Source organism: Argiope bruennichi, chromosome 5 (genome assembly GCF_947563725.1).
Source record: "Argiope bruennichi chromosome 5, qqArgBrue1.1, whole genome shotgun sequence".
Taxonomy (NCBI): domain Eukaryota; kingdom Metazoa; phylum Arthropoda; class Arachnida; order Araneae; family Araneidae; genus Argiope; species Argiope bruennichi.
Window position 1 is genome coordinate 111,995,991 of NC_079155.1, and position 21,174 is coordinate 112,017,164.

The 21,174-nt window shown below is 28.3% G+C and overlaps 1 protein-coding gene across 3 annotated transcripts in view; it reads right to left on the reverse strand.

The window, feature by feature from the left end:
- The window catches only part of LOC129968678 (myotubularin-related protein 3-like), a 31,045-nt gene extending 18,540 nt beyond the window's left edge, over positions 1 to 12,505 (reverse strand). For 2 of the 3 annotated variants that reach the window (XM_056082813.1, XM_056082812.1), the window contains exons 1-9: positions 11,385 to 11,408; positions 7,115 to 7,407; positions 6,686 to 6,852; positions 5,907 to 6,009; positions 4,292 to 4,405; positions 4,028 to 4,215; positions 3,104 to 3,323; positions 2,072 to 2,267; positions 286 to 471 (exon numbers count right to left, since the gene is read on the reverse strand). In XM_056082813.1, the coding sequence (XP_055938788.1) occupies positions 286 to 471; positions 2,072 to 2,267; positions 3,104 to 3,323; positions 4,028 to 4,215; positions 4,292 to 4,405; positions 5,907 to 6,009; positions 6,686 to 6,852; positions 7,115 to 7,407; positions 11,385 to 11,393 (1,476 nt within the window). In that variant the 5' untranslated portion in view covers positions 11,394 to 11,408. Of the gene's footprint in view, positions 1 to 285; positions 472 to 2,071; positions 2,268 to 3,103; positions 3,324 to 4,027; positions 4,216 to 4,291; positions 4,406 to 5,906; positions 6,010 to 6,685; positions 6,853 to 7,114; positions 7,408 to 11,384; positions 11,409 to 11,988 lie in introns of those variants that run through there. The other variant, XM_056082814.1, reaches the window with a different exon arrangement.
- Positions 12,506 to 21,174: the final 8,669 nt, after the last annotated feature.

Sequence of the window (21,174 nt, forward strand, 5' to 3'; positions counted from 1 at the left end):
CAGAATATAATCTGGAATGTTTCAATATATACAAACACACACATAAAAAAAAGCTTTAAAAACATTAAGATTAAATTCTTAATAAAAAAAAAGCTAGTTATTTTAATATGCCATTACAGTCTACTAATTTAAGAAAGAATAGTGTAATGTATGTGTAGAATAATTAAGTTTTAAACAAGTACATACAAATTAACTAAAACATAACTGTCAGCAATTCAGTTTCCTTCAATATCAAACTGTATTTTAGATTTACATTACTATGAATTAAGAAGTAAGCAAACTTACTAAATATTGCTCATTAAATTCAAAGTGGCAAGGAAACTGTTTCAAAAGCTGATAAACACAATCCAACCATTGCAGGAATACTGGACATTTTTCATTTTTGTCATCAACACCACCAGGATTTCCACATCGATCAGCAAACTTGTGACCAAACTCCAGCCACTCTCGTTCTACAAGGACCTGAAAACCCTAGAATTGCAAGAAAAATAAAAAATTACATCATACAGTCAAGGAATGTTCAATTTACTTCCACAAAAAGATGCACTCTGTTCTTAAAAAGATCAAATGTAGCCAAACCATATTATAACAAGGACTCAATGAAATAATATAGATGTTCATTGTAACAGAAAGGGCAATATCTTACTTTCAAGTAGTGACTACACAAAATTTGTTATAATTCTTAAATACATTTCCATATTGAATACATAATAATGAAATGCAATTATAATGGACCGCAATTAAAATTTGTTCTTAAAAAATTAAACAATAAGTCAAGGAAAAGCAATGAGTTTATTAAAAATTTCTACATTTCAGACACATTTTCCTAACTCGCTATTGTAAAATGTATACGTTCATAACTTCCTTCATATCAGAAACTGAAAGAATGGAACTGAATCTTAAAAATACAAATCTCTTATCAAAATATTCTTGTATCATGGCAAATATTTTAGGAATATTTTATTTCAAAATAGTCAACAATTTCAAATAGAAGTTTATGAAAATTGCAATCCATTGGATTCATTAAGATTTGTTTTTTACAATTTTTTTTCCTATTGATGGGTGTAACAGATTCAGAAAAAATAGAAAAAAAGAAAAAAAAACTACACAAAAGCAGACTGATTAGACATTTTCTATTTTCTCAAAAATTCTCACTTTATTCTCAGTGGATAAGAACTTACCAAAACTAGCCATCGGAAAATTAAATAATGTCCATAAATCAAAGAACAATCAGCAATAAAACTAGGGAAGTAAAAAAATAAAATTTTATATATTATGTCAAGACTGAAAAGAAACAGATAAACAGCTCAGCATGATTTTTTTTTCAATCATTATTGTGAAAAGGCCGGAATTAAACATGGCCTCAAGAAAAGGCCAAAATTAAACTTGGGAATTTTGTTTCATTCTTTATAAATTCTTAGCGACAAAAATGACTGCAAGCATCTGCAAATATATCAGCAACACAAGTTTTGGTTGAAATCATTTAAAAACTTTGTTTCAATGATTATCCTAGGTTCATTAGACTTGTGTCTGCATAAAATATATATTAGTAAATATTTTTAAATTATATCCATCACATTAAAATATAATTAAAACTTTAAAAGCCATAATTAACAAAAATTTTGTTGATAATTGTAACTTTACAAAAGGTACGGATAAAGATAACAATGGTCTTGGTCTAACTTTAAAATGAATTTATTCTCGGGGGGAGGGGGGGGGTACTTTCAAAACTTATATTCATTTACCATTCCTTAACAGGTAACATGTGTATAACAGAAACATTTATTCAAGAATTATTTGAGTAGTGAAGTGTGATGAATGCTTTAATTACAGTACAAACTGCATTAAAAACTTGAACTAATATTTATCAAAATTAAAATTAATCCAACCTTGAAGAATTGAAGTTACTCTGACCATAAAAACCAATTAAACACAACTTGCAAATATAAGAAAAAAATGTATCATAAGCAATATAAAACCCTTTCACATTCAGTCTTGTTGATTCATGTTATACTTTTACTATTTGCTAAAACGAACACAAATTTCACTTTCATAAACCATCTCAAATTACCTTTTTTGTTCTATAATATGGATCCAGCATTATCTCAGCCAATGCTACAATCTGTGGTGTCCTGTCCCACCCATCAGAACAATGTACAAGTACCGGCCTTTCTTCCACTTCAACAGCATTTACAACTACCAATGCAGCTCTCAGCAAAGCCGAAATATAATGTAGCCATTTGGTATTTTCAAGAGTTGAAAGCCAACTAAAATATTAAGAAATTCAATTAATACTGGAGGTATTTGCTTTATATTATCAGATTTTATATAGAAGATGAAAAAAAATGTTTTATTATTCCATAACATTCTAGTAACAGCAAGTCAGACATAAATAGATGCAATGATTTAAAAGAGTAAATTAGTACAATGTACACTTTAAATAGATTATCTGTTAACATTTCTGAAGGTTTATTTAACTAACAGATTGATGTAAAATATGTGCCTTTAAGTTCGTTATGTGTATAAGTTTCACATATTATAAAGCAACAGAAAACAATGCTTTTTAGAAAAAATTATATAAGAATTTTTATCTCAGAACAAATAGTCTAGCTCTATCCTAAAAATCAGACTAAGTAAAAAGATTTACAATTAGATAACTGAAGATTCTTTGTATTCAGTTTTCCTAACTCTCCAAGCATATCACAAAACAGTTTAGAATTACAAAATCTAATGACTTGGAGAATTTTAAATTAGATTCTAAAAGAAAAATTACTTCACTTAAAATAATCTTACTGTACTGTTACTATACTTGACACTTTCAGAAAATAGATTCTTAAAATTAACCTATTACAAATAAAAACTCCTGTACTCAATTTAGAAGCAATACCCTGAAGAGCAAAGAAAAGTTAACTGTTCTTGAAATTTTATTTAACTAGGACATTAAGAGCTGCAGCTAAAAAAATTGCAGCACTATATAGTACAGACATCCTTAATAATAACTAATTATAATCAAAATGCTTATAATTTTTTCAATCTAAAATTTATTACAAAAGATTAAAATTTTGATGCAGTTCAAAGAGTCCAATTAAAAATTAAAACTTACTTGTTGTCATCAGTCAAGGATGAAAGGGTTCTCAGAGCAGCAAAACTACTACGTATATAATGAATATTAACCAAATTCATGTAAGTCACATCACAATTTTCATAGTAACTAGCAGATTCATAACCACCACCTTTTGTTCTGTTGCTAAAAGCAGCTGTAAAGGATCGTGCATCCACAATTAGAAGTCTCTTTTTCTCGGGTATTCCTATGGAATCTTGATCTAAAAATGGATAAACAGTTCAATATTTAAGTAAAAAATATGCAATACGAAATACATGTATATTAAAAATAGCATACAATCATTTTTACAAATTAAATTTAAGATTAACAGCATTAATGAACAATAGTCGAAGAAAATGAAAAAAAATCATCAGCAATTTAAATAATTTAATCTACAGACGAAATAAGTTAGATTTTATCAATATTTTTATACATAACTTTTTTTAAATCTCTAATCAATTTTAATTAGATTTATCTAAAAAAAAAAAGAGTTGTTGCCATGGCGAAACATTTTTAAATATGGCATATATGTATTTATTAATACATAATCTTAAAAAGCAAAAATGAGAATTTGAAAACTATTATCAGACAAGCTTGTAATGACAGAATAAAAGCATATTAGAAAATAAAAAAAATTTACCAATGATTTTAGGTATAGTTACTATTACCATTTCTGGTTACATCCTCCCATCAATATGTTACAAACATAATTTGTTTATCTACATAATCTTTTTCATTCTATGCGAAAAACAGGTGGGAAACAAAATACAAGACAAAACACAGTTTTAAACCTAAATAATGCCAGAATCAGATCTAACATATTCAAGAGACTAAACCAAGAACAATTTGATTCCAGGAATAGTGTGTAATAAAATCAAACATATTTAAATAGAAATATTCAAAACAATTTAAAAATAATTTTACCAAAAGACATTGACAAGTCTGAATCCGTTTCATTCGCAACAGGTCTTTTTAACCTTGTCTCTTCTTTATCGGCAGTACAAGCTGAAACAATAGCATCTAGTAGCTTCTCATCATATTGATTTCGCCAACTCAAAATGCCAAGCCTTGGCTGACTGCAACGTGCTATAACACAACCATTTCGGGGATGCCTAAAACATTTCTTGAATTAGCACTTTTCATCAATAAATGATTAGATAAAGGGGAGGGGAAGGAAAGTTAAAATACCTCCACACAACAGCTGGTATTCGCCTTGAACATCGATAATTAGCCAAATCCAACAATTCCGAATCATTCATTATCGCAGGAAGAATTATATAACGGGGATAACTAGGACAGAATCTAAAAAATTTGGAATTATATAACAACAATAATTATTTATAGTTCATAAAGCTGTAATGAAACATCCAAGACTTTCAACAGGTTACCAAAAGCTGGTTTGAATGCTTCCATTACAAATAGAACAGATTAAATTGTCATTTGTGGAAATTTGTTCAATTAGAAGATTGACAATATGCCTAGATTTAAAATCAAATTAATTTTTAATAAATCATTTTTGCTTTCCCAGATATATTTGTAAGAAAGATTTATTATCCAGAAATTATTATAAGAAAATATTTGAAAAATTAAATTTATTTAATTTCACTACATAATGCTGAATTTCTAAGCTTTAAAACTCTTATAACTTGCTTAAAAATTTTTATAAGAGCAAAGATGGCAGAATAAGAATAGTGAGCATTTCTTAAAAATTTATTAATTAAAAGACAGTCAATGATTTATTGGTCTGTGTCGATTTCAAGAGTTACCTAATGAAACAGCAAAATTAGTTAACCACAAAGCATTTGTTGTTAATTCAGAAAGAAGTTGAAAATTGCTTTCTGTAATTTTGAAATTATAAGCTCCAATGCGAACAAATTGTTCATCATGATCATATGCTAATTTGACACATTGTTTTATTTACATACTAGTTACACTTGGTGACTAGCAGATTTGTTATACATTTGTATTTAATTTCAATTAGGCCGCTTAATTAAAAATTCCCATCCATGATTCTGCAAAATTACACATATTAAAATCGTATTATTTAAAATGTTGAATGTATGATCTGTTTATGGCATATATAAATTTTTCTAATGAAGATCAGTTCCATGATATCAAAGCATTATTAAAAGCATAAAGATCCGATTCATCTATACATTTAAATTTAACAGGATTGCATTTTTTATTCTATAAATCACATTAATATTAAATAGAATCCTTCTTCAACTTTCAATAATGGGAGCAAAACAAACAATCAAATATTTGATGAAATACTGAAAACAATTTGAGTTTCACTAACAGTAATGAACATATTGTTATGAAACATACTTAATGTTTATAAGTTAATACAACCTAAAATAAAGACTAGATTGGCATCATTGAAAAAAAATCTTTTTTAACTCCACAATGGTGTAAATAAAAATTGTTTTTATTTAGGAGTAGAATATTTTATTTTGGAGTAGAATTACATACTGAATTTATATTCGCAAGCTATCACAAAAAAACATAAAAACTAATTTTTTTAAATTCAAATTTTAAAAAACTGCTCTAATGTGCATATTCTTGACCTCAAAGTGCATTACATTGATAGCTTTAGGTCGAATGGTCTGGAACACCTGGTTCTGTAGAACACCAAGATACGTGTTCATCTTTATTATAAGCAAAGGCAAAGATATGCCGTTTCCCTATAAATATCGGCAACCAAAATCTCCCAAATTTAAAGTGAAAATTTTACCTACACTAACAGTTGAAAAATAGGCAAAAAAGAGTTTAACTTCATATTTTTTAAAAAGATTTTACATACTTGTAATTTTCATTGATTTTACTAATCTTCCATACATGCTGTAGATCAAAACCCATTCTTTGAGCTTCCCGTAGTGTATTATCAGGAGGCTGATCCTTTAACACTAAAAAAAATTTCATATATTTATAGCAATAATTAAATCAAAATCCAATAGCAATTATATAAAAAATATTAAGTAAAAAACAATGTATTAAAATATTAGTGAATTGCATATTGAATTTATAACATTCACATTAAATAATAATATATAAAATATTGTATATTATAAGGTAAATTTCAAATAAGATCTATGCTAATTTTCTTTTATCACAAATATTTAAAATAAAAATTCTACTTTTCAAACAAGTTGCTACATAATTTCAAAAAATTTTACCAATTTGCTAAAGTAAAACTGCATTTTTTTTTTTTTTTTTTTTTTTTTTTTTTTTTACACTCTTAAAATCTTTTGCTACATCTTTTAACCCTTTCCATTAAAACCTAGCAATCTATAAATATATCCACTTTTTATAGGCTTTAATATAAGGAGAACATCTTGAAACAAAAACCTCATTATGCAGTTATTGTACAAAAATGTCCTTTTAAGAAACAATTCACTAGAAAAACTACAGAGAAATTAAAATAAAAAAATGGTAACAGCTGCCTTCACATAAATATTACTTAGTTCAATATCAAATATTGTTAACAATATAAAGGAGTTATATAAAGTCACAAAAGGATAAAAATTTGCATTTGCAGCAATATAAAAGCATCCATTTATTTTTCCAAAACAAAAATGGTACCTTCAAGCTGAGTTGTAGACTGAGACATAAGTGCTTCTTTTTGTTCCTCCCGTGTCCAAGACAAAAAACGAAAGGCAAAACACTGATCAATCTTTTCGGGCATCTTGATACAACTTTGGATCCTTTCTAACCACTTGCGTATATCATCAGTATTATCAAAAGTACATCTACAATATAAAACAAAGATGCATCATCTTAAAATAATTAACCATAGAATTAGCATTGTATTTCGTAATCACTTATTTTCTAGAAATCAAGAAACTTGAAGAAACTTTATTTAGACAAGGTTTCAAAACATTCAATACATACCATACTTTTCCATCTATTTAATACTAATTAAATTACGTAATTAAAATAAATAAGATGTTTTATTGCAAATAAGATAAAATATATAGTAATAATTTTAAGTAAATAAAAATGTAAGTTTACCTGAAAGTTTGTGCATCTTTACAATATATACAAAGATAAATGATTTCTCTACAATCAACTGAATCTATAAGACCCAAAGGAATATTAATGTACGGTCCTTCCGACTGATAAAACCTGTAGTTAGTAATAACAATCACACCATAAGAGGAATGTCCTTTGAATATTGGATTTTCACCACTCAAAAGAGTAAAAGGAATAGCTGTTTCACCATCATCTGCAGTAAACGATTGCTTAGGATACATTTCTGAAGCCTGCACAACCTCCAAGCTAGTTTCATCCATTTTGATAGATGCCTGTAAAAAAATAAAAATCCTCTTCACAAATATTTTATGAAGATGTAAACAAATAAAAAAAATCTAAACCTATAAATTTAATGACTGAGAAATTCAAATTGAAGATACAAAAAGTAAGTAATGTCTACAGAACAAGATTATAGTATTAAACAAAGTTCAAGTCAAGTTTAAGAAATCAATTTCATAAATATTACAATGGTTAATAAATTAAAACAAATTTCATCAGAATTTTAAATACTACATTTGACCAACCAAGTTCATATATATTCTACAAGTTTTTTTTTTTTTTTTTTTTTTAATCATTCTAAACAATTTCTCTTTTCTATAAGACAAAATACTCTGTAAAAGAAAACACTCTGAAGCCACTCTGTAATAATAACAGAACTCACGATATTGATTCAATACATTATGTACAATTAGTTTCAGATTTACACAAACCGTGATAGCAAAAATTAATTGTTTAGATTCATTTAAATTAACTAGTTGTAAGATTAATCCTATATCAAATAAAAATCTATTATTTTCAGTTCCTTGCTAGCTAATAAATTTAATTACACAGATTCCTTAAACAGCAATATGCATAATAAACCAAAAATTAATCATATTACTTTAAATTACAAGAGCATTAGCAAAGACTGACAATGTTTTACAATTGATAAATTTGAGTATATTAAATAGGCTAAATGAATATAGCTGAAAGTTTGAAATCAACTACCTTAATTAAGATTAGAAATTTAAGTATGTATTTTTGAATTTCGATTGCATAAATCAATTACTGTTGTATTTAATTTTAAGTTCGCCGCAATATTTTTGAATATACAATATTTTCAATGATTCCATTTGGCATATAATATATAAATTAACAAAACTTCGGTTTTTCTATACGGTAACATGCAATGCTTAATGATGCACAAGAAAAAAAATTGGGTTTTCCCAATTCAATCCACATGTTTGCAATGACTGCATGGCTGACATAATGTAACAAAAATCAAAATTAATATTAGATAGTCAGGAATTTATAAAATTTACCATTAAACAATATATTCGTTTAATGATAAATTTAAAAATAATATTTAATCTTAAAATAAAATTTAATCTTCATTTTATAAAAATCAGAATGTAAATACACTTGAACTTATCTTTAAGTATCTGTGAAAGTATTTTTTACCAAGTGAACTTCAATACGAGTCATATTTAATAGTACTGCTATTTGTCCTGTAATTTTTTTAAATTAATAAAAATATCACAAAAGTATCACCTTTTATACAGAGAAATTAATGTCAATCTTGAAAAGAGAAAAAATGTCAATAGTACAAACTATGCTTTTAATAATTTTTATATATTCCAAGATATATATATCTGTTTATATTTTTGTTTACGATGCTGTTAAATTTAGTTCAGAATTTTTAGCTGTCTTTAATTAAATAGGAAATGACATTTGACTATTATATTAATATTATGAAGCTTCCAACTTTTTTTTTATTTTTAATAGCTTTAAACATTTTCTGACAACATGGATTATTTTACTTAAAAATACATATATGTGTATCAAATCAGTTCAATATTTTTTAGTCTATAAAGAGCATACAAATGAACATTACTTTATATATTATATACACAGATAGAGAGATGTAGAAAATCAGAAGTAGCTACACAATAGTAATTAGTTTAAAATTGCTGTTATAATTACTGCTTACCATTTAATAGATGATGCATAAAATGTGTCTAGTGTTGCATATACTTTTTTTTTAACTTTTAAGATTCTAAAAATAAAGATTTTTACTTCTTTTAATCCGTTTATTTTTTTTAAGCTTGTAGCATCAATGCAGTGTCTTGAAAAAACTTACAACGTTAATAATCCCAATTTCAATAAATACTCTTTTCTAACTACTTATCAGAATAAAAATGAAACCTCACTATTAAAATATTACTTAAGATCATCATGTGGTAAATCACAATTTCCCCAATTAAATAATGATTCATTTCATTTCTAATAGAATACGCAAGTAAAAAAGCAAAGGAACTATAGGTTCTGGTATGAAAGAAATTCAAACGGATAGTAATAACATCGATATTTTTGCAAAGATGTTCGAATCTTTATAAGCACAGTTCACATTTTGATAAATATAATAAATCGGATCACTAATAATATAAGAATACACAAACAGTTCTACGGCTTTCATTTAATATTTTATCTTGAAATTTATAAAACTAAATTGTTTATTTCCTTTTTTATTACTGAAATGTTTAAACTGAAACAATTTTAATACCGAAATTACACTGTTATTCTTCAAAAGAGTCAATACATTAATATAAAATATTTAACAAGGATATAGATTAGTTTTTATTTCACCTTTCCATTTCTAAACTTCAAACATTTTAAACTTGATCTGAAATTACACATCTAAAATGCTCAATATGAACAAAAATATATTTACTATAATTTTAAAAAATTAAGAACCTTAGTGCAGCACAACCTTTTTTTATTGAAGTAACTTTTCAAGGACTTTCAAGGTCCTTTTTTTAAAAAAATTCAAAGATAATTAAAATTTCACATTTTAGACAAAATTGCAAAATGAATCTACTCAGAAATCTTTAGTTTATTTTTTTCTTGGTTAATAAATCTTTAAATACATACTAAATAAAAAGATATTGATAACTCATACCAATCTTTTTTATCACGTTTAAAATGAATTGTTCAAAATATGCAGGCTAAAATTACACATGTTTACTGATATTGTCAAAGTTTTTTCATATTTTACCATCTAATAAGTATATATATAGAGAGAGATAGATAGATAGATATATAGATGAACTATTCATCAAGATAAATAAAATTTCTTTTAAAAAAAATCTCCTCCTCTCCCTGATAAAATTACAAAATTCGATATCAAAATCTCCATAAAATCATGGAACTTTTACAAATTCAAACAGATTTTTCTAGAAATTTTTTAAACCACAAAATAAACATTTGTTAAAAAAAATAACCGAAGGATATTTTGCCAATTTTTTTAAGAGTTTTTAAATATCTCCCTCCTCCAAAAGAAAAAAAAGAAAAGAATTAGAAGAATTTTCCAGGATGTCAATTCCAACATAATAAATTTCGAGAAGTTTTGCAAAGATCCAAGGAATTTAAAGCTATAAAATAAAGTTATCTTCTAAAATTTATATTTTACATATTTAAAACAATAAAAAATTGTCAATTTTGCACTAAAATGTGCAGAAAAGGTATTATATCAAGTGCCAGCAATACAAATATGTCGCTTTCGACAAATCAAATTATACATTGCAGTACACATTTTATGATGAAATCTAATAATCTTTGTTTTCCAAGTACATTAACTTTAATATGCATAAAAGTATCTTAATCGAAATGGTGATCAATGCATAATGTTTACACCAAGAAGACACCAATTTTAGCACATGTCAACTAAGACTAGACAAAATCTGAAAATATCTTCTGTGCCAATTTTAATTCTTTTAAAAAAAGGTAATTTAAAAATTAAAAAAATGCTAGGTGATACAACATACAATTCATATTTAAAAATAAACTAACAATCGCATATAAATAAATAAATAAACAAAAACAATAAAATAATATATATATATATTAGATCTACATGGGAAGAGAAATTCTTTAGAATATTCATTGTACATCCCATTGAAAGAAAAATTGTTTTAAATATCATAGCTAGCTATGCTATAATAATCTGATCAAGAACATTCAAACAGCTAAAGAACTGTTACTTCCAACAAGCATAATAAGGAAGATGAGATGCATGCTATGCTCACAAAACAAAAAAAAAAAAAAAGATTTCAACACAAAATATTACTGCTAAAGAGATATATTAAGAAAAAGCAAAGAAATATAAAACTATTCGATATAACAATTCTGCCAAAACTTATTTACATTACAAACTTACTTACCTACCTATATCTTACTAAATATGGTAGGAAAAGTAAAATCGGGTAATTACACGAAGCATTTTCGGCAAAATCACTTGGCCCAGAATTTCTATCGTGCAATACGGTGACATAAAATAAAACGAATACAGAATAACACATTCAGGCATCCAAAAGGAAAAAATTCAATCAACATTAAAAACTTCATGTAATATATTATAAAAGAATTGTATGCCACTGCATTCTTTCGTTTAATTGCATTTCATTGAAGTCGAAATCAAAGCCATTATTATAAAAATCAATGCACAGTGTAAAATTAGTCTAATATCACGGCGGCACGATTCGAAACATTCCGATATGAACTTTCCAGTCTCCCTCTGCGTGAAAAAATGATTGCAGCAGGGTTATTTACTTCACCTTCAAGAAAGAAAATCTCGCAATTTTTCCCCCTCTACAATGACATTTCGCAGGAAACCGTCCGACAATAGCGGGGAAGGTGGTAATTTTACAACATTTCTAATTAATGAATAGGAAAATGCATACATGAAAATTAAAAGGTTTCAAAAGAGATAAGCAGAAAATTAAAATATCATAGGAACATAGAAAAACAAATTGAGATTTCAAATATAGTTTTCAAGACATTATGCATCTTACGATAAATACATAAATTTCACTTACCTATATTTTACAGAAGAAAAAAAAAATTTACAGTTGATGCTAAACAACTTCTAGGGCAATGTCAATGATATTTACGTTTCTTCGCTTTTATCAATTACGAATCTTGCCATGTATGTATACGTAGAAAACGCTCCACTTTTCAATCACTTCAAACACTATTAATATCGCAAACGATTTCAAATATCTTTGACAGCACAATTCAGCAGATTAAAATCATTATGCACACAAACTTAAAAACTTCGCAAAAAGTAGAACTTAATATTTGGTGGTGAAAACATGGCGGACACAACCACTATAGAATTTAAAAACCTCTTGAGTTGACTAAAAAAAGTTAATTAAAATTGCAGCTCTGTAAGATAGAAATATCAGCAATCGTTCGGGAAATAGAAATAATTCTACTTTCACAAGAAAGAAATCAAAAACGAAAGTAATTTACATCATTTCTTTCAGGATACATAGAAAAATGATCTTGTTTTCAGTTTTGCGATGCGAAACCGCCAACATCCTTATACAAATAAGTATTGGTGCAAAGAAAATGAAAATAAAAGTGACTTTGTCAGAAGTTTCAAAACTGTAGCGACAATATTATATTCATTGATATAAAACTAGGTATTTATATCAAATAACTTATCTTTAAATAACATATAGTAGAAATATAAGCTAGAATTTAATTTATATGGAACTTTTCATGCTTTAAAAATGTGAAATAAATTATAATAAAAGGAGAACAGGAGTAAATTCTTAATAGTATTATTTTATTTAAGTAAAATTCACACTTTTCCTCCAGATTAATCCATATTATTATTTTAAACAATCGCTAAGGCTCGTCATATTAGCATAGTGATTAAAAACATATTCAATTGCATCATCCAACTGGTTGCATCATCCAAGCGGATTTTGATCATCGTAAATATCTTCCAATTATAACTTCTAGTGGAAAAATTTAAATGTTAACAGACTGTAATTAGAAGAACGATGACTGGATAGAAGTTATATTTAAAAAATAACATTTTTTAAAATTGATTTAATAAATTGATCTGAAGTGAATACTGATAAAATCTCAGAGTAATTACGTGCAAAGTCGGAAGCATATAATTAAAATTTTACTTCAGCTTTAACTTCAGAAAGTATTATGAAATCGAGGCTAATTTTTTTTTAAATGATGGAAATACAACCAGAAAATGAACACTTTTTTGTATGCTTTACTTTTCAAATTGTGTGGTGGAGAAATGTTTTTCAAAACAGTGCAGAAATGGAAATGATTAAAGACAAATAAATCTGTCATATTTCTTTTATAATATGTCAATAAAAAGCATCACTTTCAAATATTTTCAATTTATATTTTTATTTAAATAATTATTTACGAAACAGCATTATTTGAAAATTATTTAATATGGTATCAAAGCATTCACACTTTTTTTTCTTTATTAGCGTCTTAATTAATTTACATCTTCTGACCTAGAGTAATATGATACCTCATCAGAACCCTAATAGGAAGTCGGATACCTATGGCAAAATAAAATAACAGAGAAGCATAAAAAAAAAAAACTCCCTATTCCCTAATTGATACTTTTCAGTTTTGGAAACTGGCGCTTTTTCAAAATATGATTTTGCAGGACAGATTCCCGTCTCTGATTACATACATGCTTAATTTTAACAGCTATTTTAAAAAGGAATTTTATTTTTCTCTGTTCGATATATTTATTTAATACAAAAGTGTATTTGATATGTAAATTAATATAAAAATATATAAATACTTTGTATTTTTTTTAACTTGTAACAAAAACATGCATTTCAGTTTTATTGTTTGACGACCTGATTGTTCGCCACGATTAACTGTCATTAAAAATTTCTGTTGAATGTTTTGTGTATCTTACTCTTAATATCTTATTTTGCAAAGTATTTTCCAACTTAATATTTTGATAAGCATGTCATTCATACTGTTTTAGAAATCTTACAATGTTTTGCTCATTACATATGCATCTTCCGAAAACTTTGATAAATCACTCAGAATGGTCTCCCAAAAACTTTATCGCAGACTCGCGAATGAGGGTGTTGTGACGTCTTGCATAAAATAACAATTTCTGAGCAAAGCCGCGAACTCCACGAATACACAGATTTTTATTTTCAGAGTCTCGCACATGAGAGTTTTTTGCCTCATAAAGAAAATAGAATATGCATTTCGAACGCTTCTTCCGATAGATTTACATAATCTAACATAGAATTTCAAGTCATTGCATTTTTGAAATATCGAATTCGCACAATTCGAAAGAGCAGATTGACAATTGGTGAATCCTTTGTCGGATTTAGTACTAAATTTAATGCGAATCTGCACTGTAGATGCTAAATCTATGTACTAAATCTTATCGATCCAGCTCTTTACGTCTTGTAGTGATCAAGTTCTGTTGTACTTAAATTACTTGATAAATAAACTCCCAGATAATGTATTTCATCCAAAATCTGATAAAAATCTACAAAATTGGTAAAAAAAGAACCCACATACCAAATTTCGCCCGTTTAGTTCAAAGTATTTTCGATTTACTATGTTCACAGAAAACCGTGCCCGGAGCATCAATACCTCACTTACCTCTCCCCCAATCTTTATGCCTCTGACGACAGATCGAATAATATCCATATCGAATTACCTGATCATTTTCTGTCCAAATTGCATAATATCTTTTTCACTAAATCTAAAAATAATCCAGCTGCTTTTAACACATTGACTGCTACATTACGCGTCTGTGCGTTACAGATAATATGTACCAAATTTCTGTTTTATTAAATGACCCCTTTCTCTACTATAGTTAAGAGATAGCAAAGAAAGATGCATTTAACTAGATAGATGGCCCGAATATCAAACGTGAATCGTGGCAGTGAACGTGTTACGAGCAAAAGACTGATCAGAATCCATAAAAGTAGGAAAGCCAGATATCCATTGATGTAGATTTTGCATAATATACGATAAAAGTCGTCTAATAGGATAAAAAAATGTAGAATAAAACTATTTTATAAAAACCAGCTGGAATGGTCCCCTCAGAAATTTATCTCATTTCTTTCTAATAAATTTGTCATGCCAGAGAACACTTTACATGGCACTGGCGCACAATAGTTACGAAATATTTTGAATTTAGCGTTTTTACTGAATCTATGGTGTGATATTTGATGTGATATTTGGGGATTAATCCCTGGAATGCGATTAATAACAACCAAAAATCGAATTTTTCATTTATGCGTGTTTTTCTGAATCGATTGAAACCTCTGACGATGAACCTTCAACCTCCGTACAGCTGTTGTGGCGCCATCTACCCGTAACCAAAGTCGTCAGATTCACTTGACGCAGCAACTCAAAAAGGCCGCAGGAACCCAAAGTCGTCAGATTCACTTGACGCAGCATGAGCAACAGCAACCACTCACCCACACAAACTCGCCATAATGCTTGGCGCTGTTCATAAATGGGTACAGACGCATTAGAATCAACAGCTAATAAAATACATCACCACTCAACAGCCATATCATTCGTCTCACCTCCGATTCACTGGAGGGAGAATCTGTGGTGCAAGCTTATAAGCCAGTTAACAGCGACGCTACCCGTGCAATTGCTTTTGTATCGTGGTCATGTTCCTGGGCTACGAACCACAAGGTCCCAGGTCCTATCCTCGCGCATCGCAAATTCGCCACAGTGTTAACACTATAGATGTTAAATATGAGTACTGAATCTTATTTACCTAGCTCTTTTCGTTTTGTAGTTATCGTGTTAACTTATATTCGAACAGCCGGACAAACAGACTTCCTCTGTACTCAAAATTTGATAGAAATCTAAAAATTTGGTGTAAAGACCATATACCGAATTTCAATATCTAGCACAAACATTTTATCTTTGCCACAGAGACATGTTCCAAAAATCTCTTTTTCGAACTCTATATACTATACTTTTTCTATATTACGCATACAAGAAAATAATAAAATGGGTTTGTTTTAAATTGATAAAATGAGCTCAAAAGTATATTAAACAAAATGGTTATATAAAAAAAACTCTTAAATCACTACATTACTAATGATAGTTTGCAAAGAGTGATAATAAAAGCATTGGTTCCGACCAGTAAGGGTCAAGTAAAATGTTCGAAGTCAAAAGTGATCCTAAAATGAACATAGGATGGGAAAAAAAAAAAACAATAACCAAATCAAAGTAATAAGTCCAGCAACACAACTTTGAAAGGGCCAGAGTGAAATCATTCCTGCCCCAAAATTTCCAAAGCGATCCTTAATTATTCACATTTATTATTTAGGAATAACAAAAGACGAGAATATACCATTGGAAAACGACATTGGAAAAACAGAGTTGAAAAAAAGCCACACGAAATAAAGGCATACAGTGCTAGTGAATGACTTACTTAAACGTTGCTACAATTTACAGTCTAAACCGTGAATCTCTCTATTAGGAGGTTCGTTTCAAAATAATCTTCGTGTAGCTTTAGAATGTGGTTCGTATTAGAATCTTGATCAATTAAAAATATTAATTTTTATTTTTAGTATAGACCTACTGATTGGTTGACTTATTATTTTAACTTGACATTCTGAAACTACATGAGGACTAAATGATACGGCCATTATTACTTTGAAACATGATGAAAATGATAGACATCATTTGAATTCACACTCCGTTCCAAACATTCACATCACCCCAAGAAGAAGAAATTTTTATCACGACATCGGATCTAACTTATGCCAGGTTAAAGAATAAATGATAGCCCTAATGTTGCTTTAAAACGGGACGTTAATATAACGAAACTGAACTAAACTAAAGAATAAATAGCGGATATATAATAAAATGAACTTTAAATGCACTGTCCTTTTTTTTATATATATATATTTATTAACTTTGACTCTCTAGCATTAGGTGATGACAACCTTTGCTGTTAGAAACCCCAATTTTTCCATTTCAGGAATAATTAAATAATAATAGCCATTGTCTTGAGAACTCGAAAATGTCGCTAACCTATTTGATATGAGATTATGAAAGAATTTTATTTCTATTCTTTTAAGGAATATTGCGTCAATATCTGAGATTTAAAAAGTAATGATGATTTATCAAAAAAAGGAATTGGCGATCTTATTGAGGAATTATTCAAGGAACTGGTGAATTACGTGTATATCATTTCAAAAATTCTTTTGAAATATCTTGCTACAGGAAAAGCAGAAATTCAAGATTAATTCATTATTTCTTGGGCTCTTTCTTTGCCTGTTAAGGGGAAAAAAACGTTATTTTCTGTGTCCTAATTTCATTTATTTTTTCGTAATGTCTAATCTTCATACAAAAAAAATTAGATAAGATAAATGAAAAAAAATAAAAACAAGAACACAGTATTGTTTTTTTTTTTTTTTAACTGTCCTTTAAAATGGATGGTGGGCTTTTCATTTTTCGACAAACATTAAAAAGCGAATATGTACATCAGGAACAGTGGAAAATTTAAGCATTTGGCAGGCTTTCACAGAGCACACTAAGAGGCCCTTCTTTTTCACTTTTTTTTTTATCATTTTAGTTTTACTTGCTACACATTTTTAACCAACGTGTTTATTTTTTATTTTAGTCTATTTTTATATTAGCAATTTTATAAAAATATTATATCTTTCTTTATTTTTAATGACTCATGACTGAACGTTATTCATATTTTTACTTGACATTATTTAAAAAGATGCTTTGCTTTTATAAATGACGCAAAAATTATGCAACAGATAGGAACATCACTAATTATATTTGATAAAAAGCTAGTATTTTTCTTAAAATTTATAATTCAAGGTAAATTTTTTATATATTTATTTGGCAACTAACCTAATCACATTTTTTTAAATTGCTCTGCCTATGTTACCCATCAGCTAAGTAGTCTTTGGCAGTTTGTTAATTGACATATTTGTCGAGTTAAAAATCCGATCCCGGTAGAAAGTGCTGCAAACGGATGAACTTACACAATTAACAAATTCTAATTTACTTTTTTTAAAAGTTATTATTCTTTTTTAAGGTATCATACAAAAAAAAAATTATTGCAATGGTTTTCCAGATGTACAATATTAATTACATAACCTTTGACATTTACTGTGAAATGGATTCAAAATTATTTCAATTCTAAGAAGGAAATTCCACTTTGTATATATACAGTTTTCAAAGGCGAAAACTAAAAATAAGAAATAGTACTGGCTTGTAGGTGCATGACGGCATTCAAGTAAAGATTGTTTCAATTAAAGTTTTCTTATAAAATATTTGTATCAAAACTTTCATACTTTTTAAAAATATATTTTACAGCGTTTTACATCTAAGAACTAAAGAAAATTTTTCTTTTGAAAAGAAAACAAACTATGATATCATTAATTATAATTTTTTAGATTAATTTCAACTATATGAAAATTGTTTTAAGTTATAGAACAAATCTAACAATTTATAGCCAAATAATTTAATTTATGTAGGAATTTACAATGAATCTAAAACAAGAATAAAATAATTATGAATATCAATACATTTGACGTGACTGTAAGTAACGGCCCATGTCATTTAATAATTAAATGCACAATATTTCAAGCTTTGCTGTAACGTTAGATCCTTATACAAGATATACAATGGATTCACAAATTAAATTAGAATTAATAAAGAACTGGAAGGGTTTCCCTGATACTTTCTCGTGTGCTCACTTATAAAGGTATTATCTCCCTCATTCCAGTTAAAAATTGTGCGCTTTTAACAAAGCTGTGAACACCATGACTGCTCAGATTTTTATTTTCAGAGTCCCGCACATGATCGTTTTGTACTTCATCTTATAATGAGGAAAAATGAGTGTGCTTTTTGTACTCCTATTTGCCGGCCGATTGACACAAAAATTTGACTTATAAACACAATTTTAATAACAACATGACAAATCAATTTTCATTTATTCAAGTCTTTTCGTTTATCTTGTTTATATGCATGCAAATGTATAAACAGACAAACGGTCGACTGCTTTGGAGGATTCGGTTCAAAATTTGATGCAGATCTATAGTTTAAATGCTAAAACTGTGAAACCAATTTCATCTATCTAGCTCTTTGCGTTTTATAATTAATAAGTGTTCGCTTTCTCTCAGATAGACAGTCAGAGAAAAAAAAATTAATGGATTCCATATGAAAGTTGCTAAACATCTACAAATTTAGTGTAAAACTCGAATTAGATATTATTTTAACCAACTGGAGTGGCTTCCCACAACTTTCTCGCATACTCTCTAATAAAGGTGTTATCTCAGAGAATGTCTTGCATATACTGACGTATATAGTCATAAAATATTAACTTTTGGCGGAAATTTAGTACTTTTATTGAATCTATCGTGTCATATTTGACAAGTGTTTTTGCAATTAATACCTGACATGTGGTTAATAGTATCCAAAACTCTTTTTTGTGTTTTAGACGCGTTGAAACAAAAATTAGACATAACACACTTGTAGTCACAAAATGCCATACCAAATTTGATATATTCACATCATTCCGTTTTCGAGTTATCGCATTTGCACGTTCCTGAAAATTTTGACCGACAGGTGGCCAACCTCTTGTCGGATGTGACTCAAAAATGGATTTGTGTCTATGTTACAGACATTAAATTTGTGTACCAATTTTATTTATTTAGCATTATTTAGTTTTTAGTTATCGTGTAAACGTATTCGAACCGACTGACTTCCTTTAAATGGAATTTACCCAAAATTTAATGGAAATCAACAAATTTGGTGTAAAGACCGTATACCAAAAAGTAAAAGATTATAAAAGTAGGGAATAAAAAGAAATTACCAAAAGCTATGTACAAACTTGGTTCGACATAATCATCGTAAAGATTCAGTTATTTGTCACATCGGTGAACCGTTTTCAATCCCCTTTTAGAAGAACAGTGCCACCAGTGCAGTGAGATGGGCCTTAGTGATCACCAATTTTTAAAAATATTTTTCTTTGCAATCGTGTAGAAAATGAAGATAATATCTTCAGTATTAGACAAATCTGTTCGATTTATTTTCAAATTTTTTTAAACACCCGTGGTTAGGATATGATGGCTAAATACATCCTCTCCCCGCAAACCAAAAAAAAAAAAAAAAAAAACACTTTTACTTAGAATTATTTAAGATGCTTTTAAAAAGGTTAGTGGGATGTATATGTTCCATTGGTAGTCAAAATGTTAACGTTCCCTTGTAACTCCTTATCAGACTGGAAGTCTCTTAAACTTCTTTTTAAGTAAAAAAAAGGAAATATGGTTGTTTAAACACTCACTCACCAAAATCGCAGTTTTATCATGTTAAGTAGCCATTTCGTTGCCTGGAGTTTTGGTATCTTCGAACCCCTTGATCAATTCTTGGAACAGAATCTTCTGTTGCAACAGACTTACATCCGTGTACTCCTTCATCGAATATCTCTTTTTCCGTGATTGAAAAGCTGTGCAGGAGGTTACAGATTACAGATTAATGAGAAGCTTCAAAGGAACATTAAAACCCGCCTCGCATCGCTGACAGCAACGTTTTTCGAAAAGTGTTTAGTAATAGGTGATTGAGTGCATGAACTAGAAATTGTTGATCTCCGGTCGTAACAGGTGATAAAGGCATTACTCTGGTAATGAAATTACTTGATAAGTAGTCGTGTCTTAGAATTTATAAAATTAATTAATGGCATATTTCAGTGATCTGGTCCACCGATATGACAAATGTTTGAATCATTACGATGACTGTGTCGAAAAGTAACCACGTTTTTAAATAGCTTTTATTAAATTAGTTTTTATTTATTAATAAATTATTTCTATGTTTTATTTCATTATTAAATTCCTTTTTTCATTACTTTTATCTTTTGTTATGGTCCATCAAAACTCAAAAAAAAAAAAAAAACTCTCGAGTATCAAAGCCAATCGAATTGTCATCAAAAGTTTTGTGGTGATCCTGTTTTTATCAAGATGACGTCGCAGTTTAAGCTGTATGCTCGTGCCAGCAGATTACGATGCACGAGCCAAGTGTATTTTTTTTTTCTGTGTTCACTAGATTTATATATACGTTACAGAGAAAACCTGAAATCAGTCAAACGCGTTTTTACTGACAGCGCTAGGGAGAACCCGTTTTCTCTAATTATTTCAGGTGTTGTCCACTTAAAACCATATAAATCTAGATTTCTTGCTTGTGAAATTTTCAAAGCGAGTGCAGTC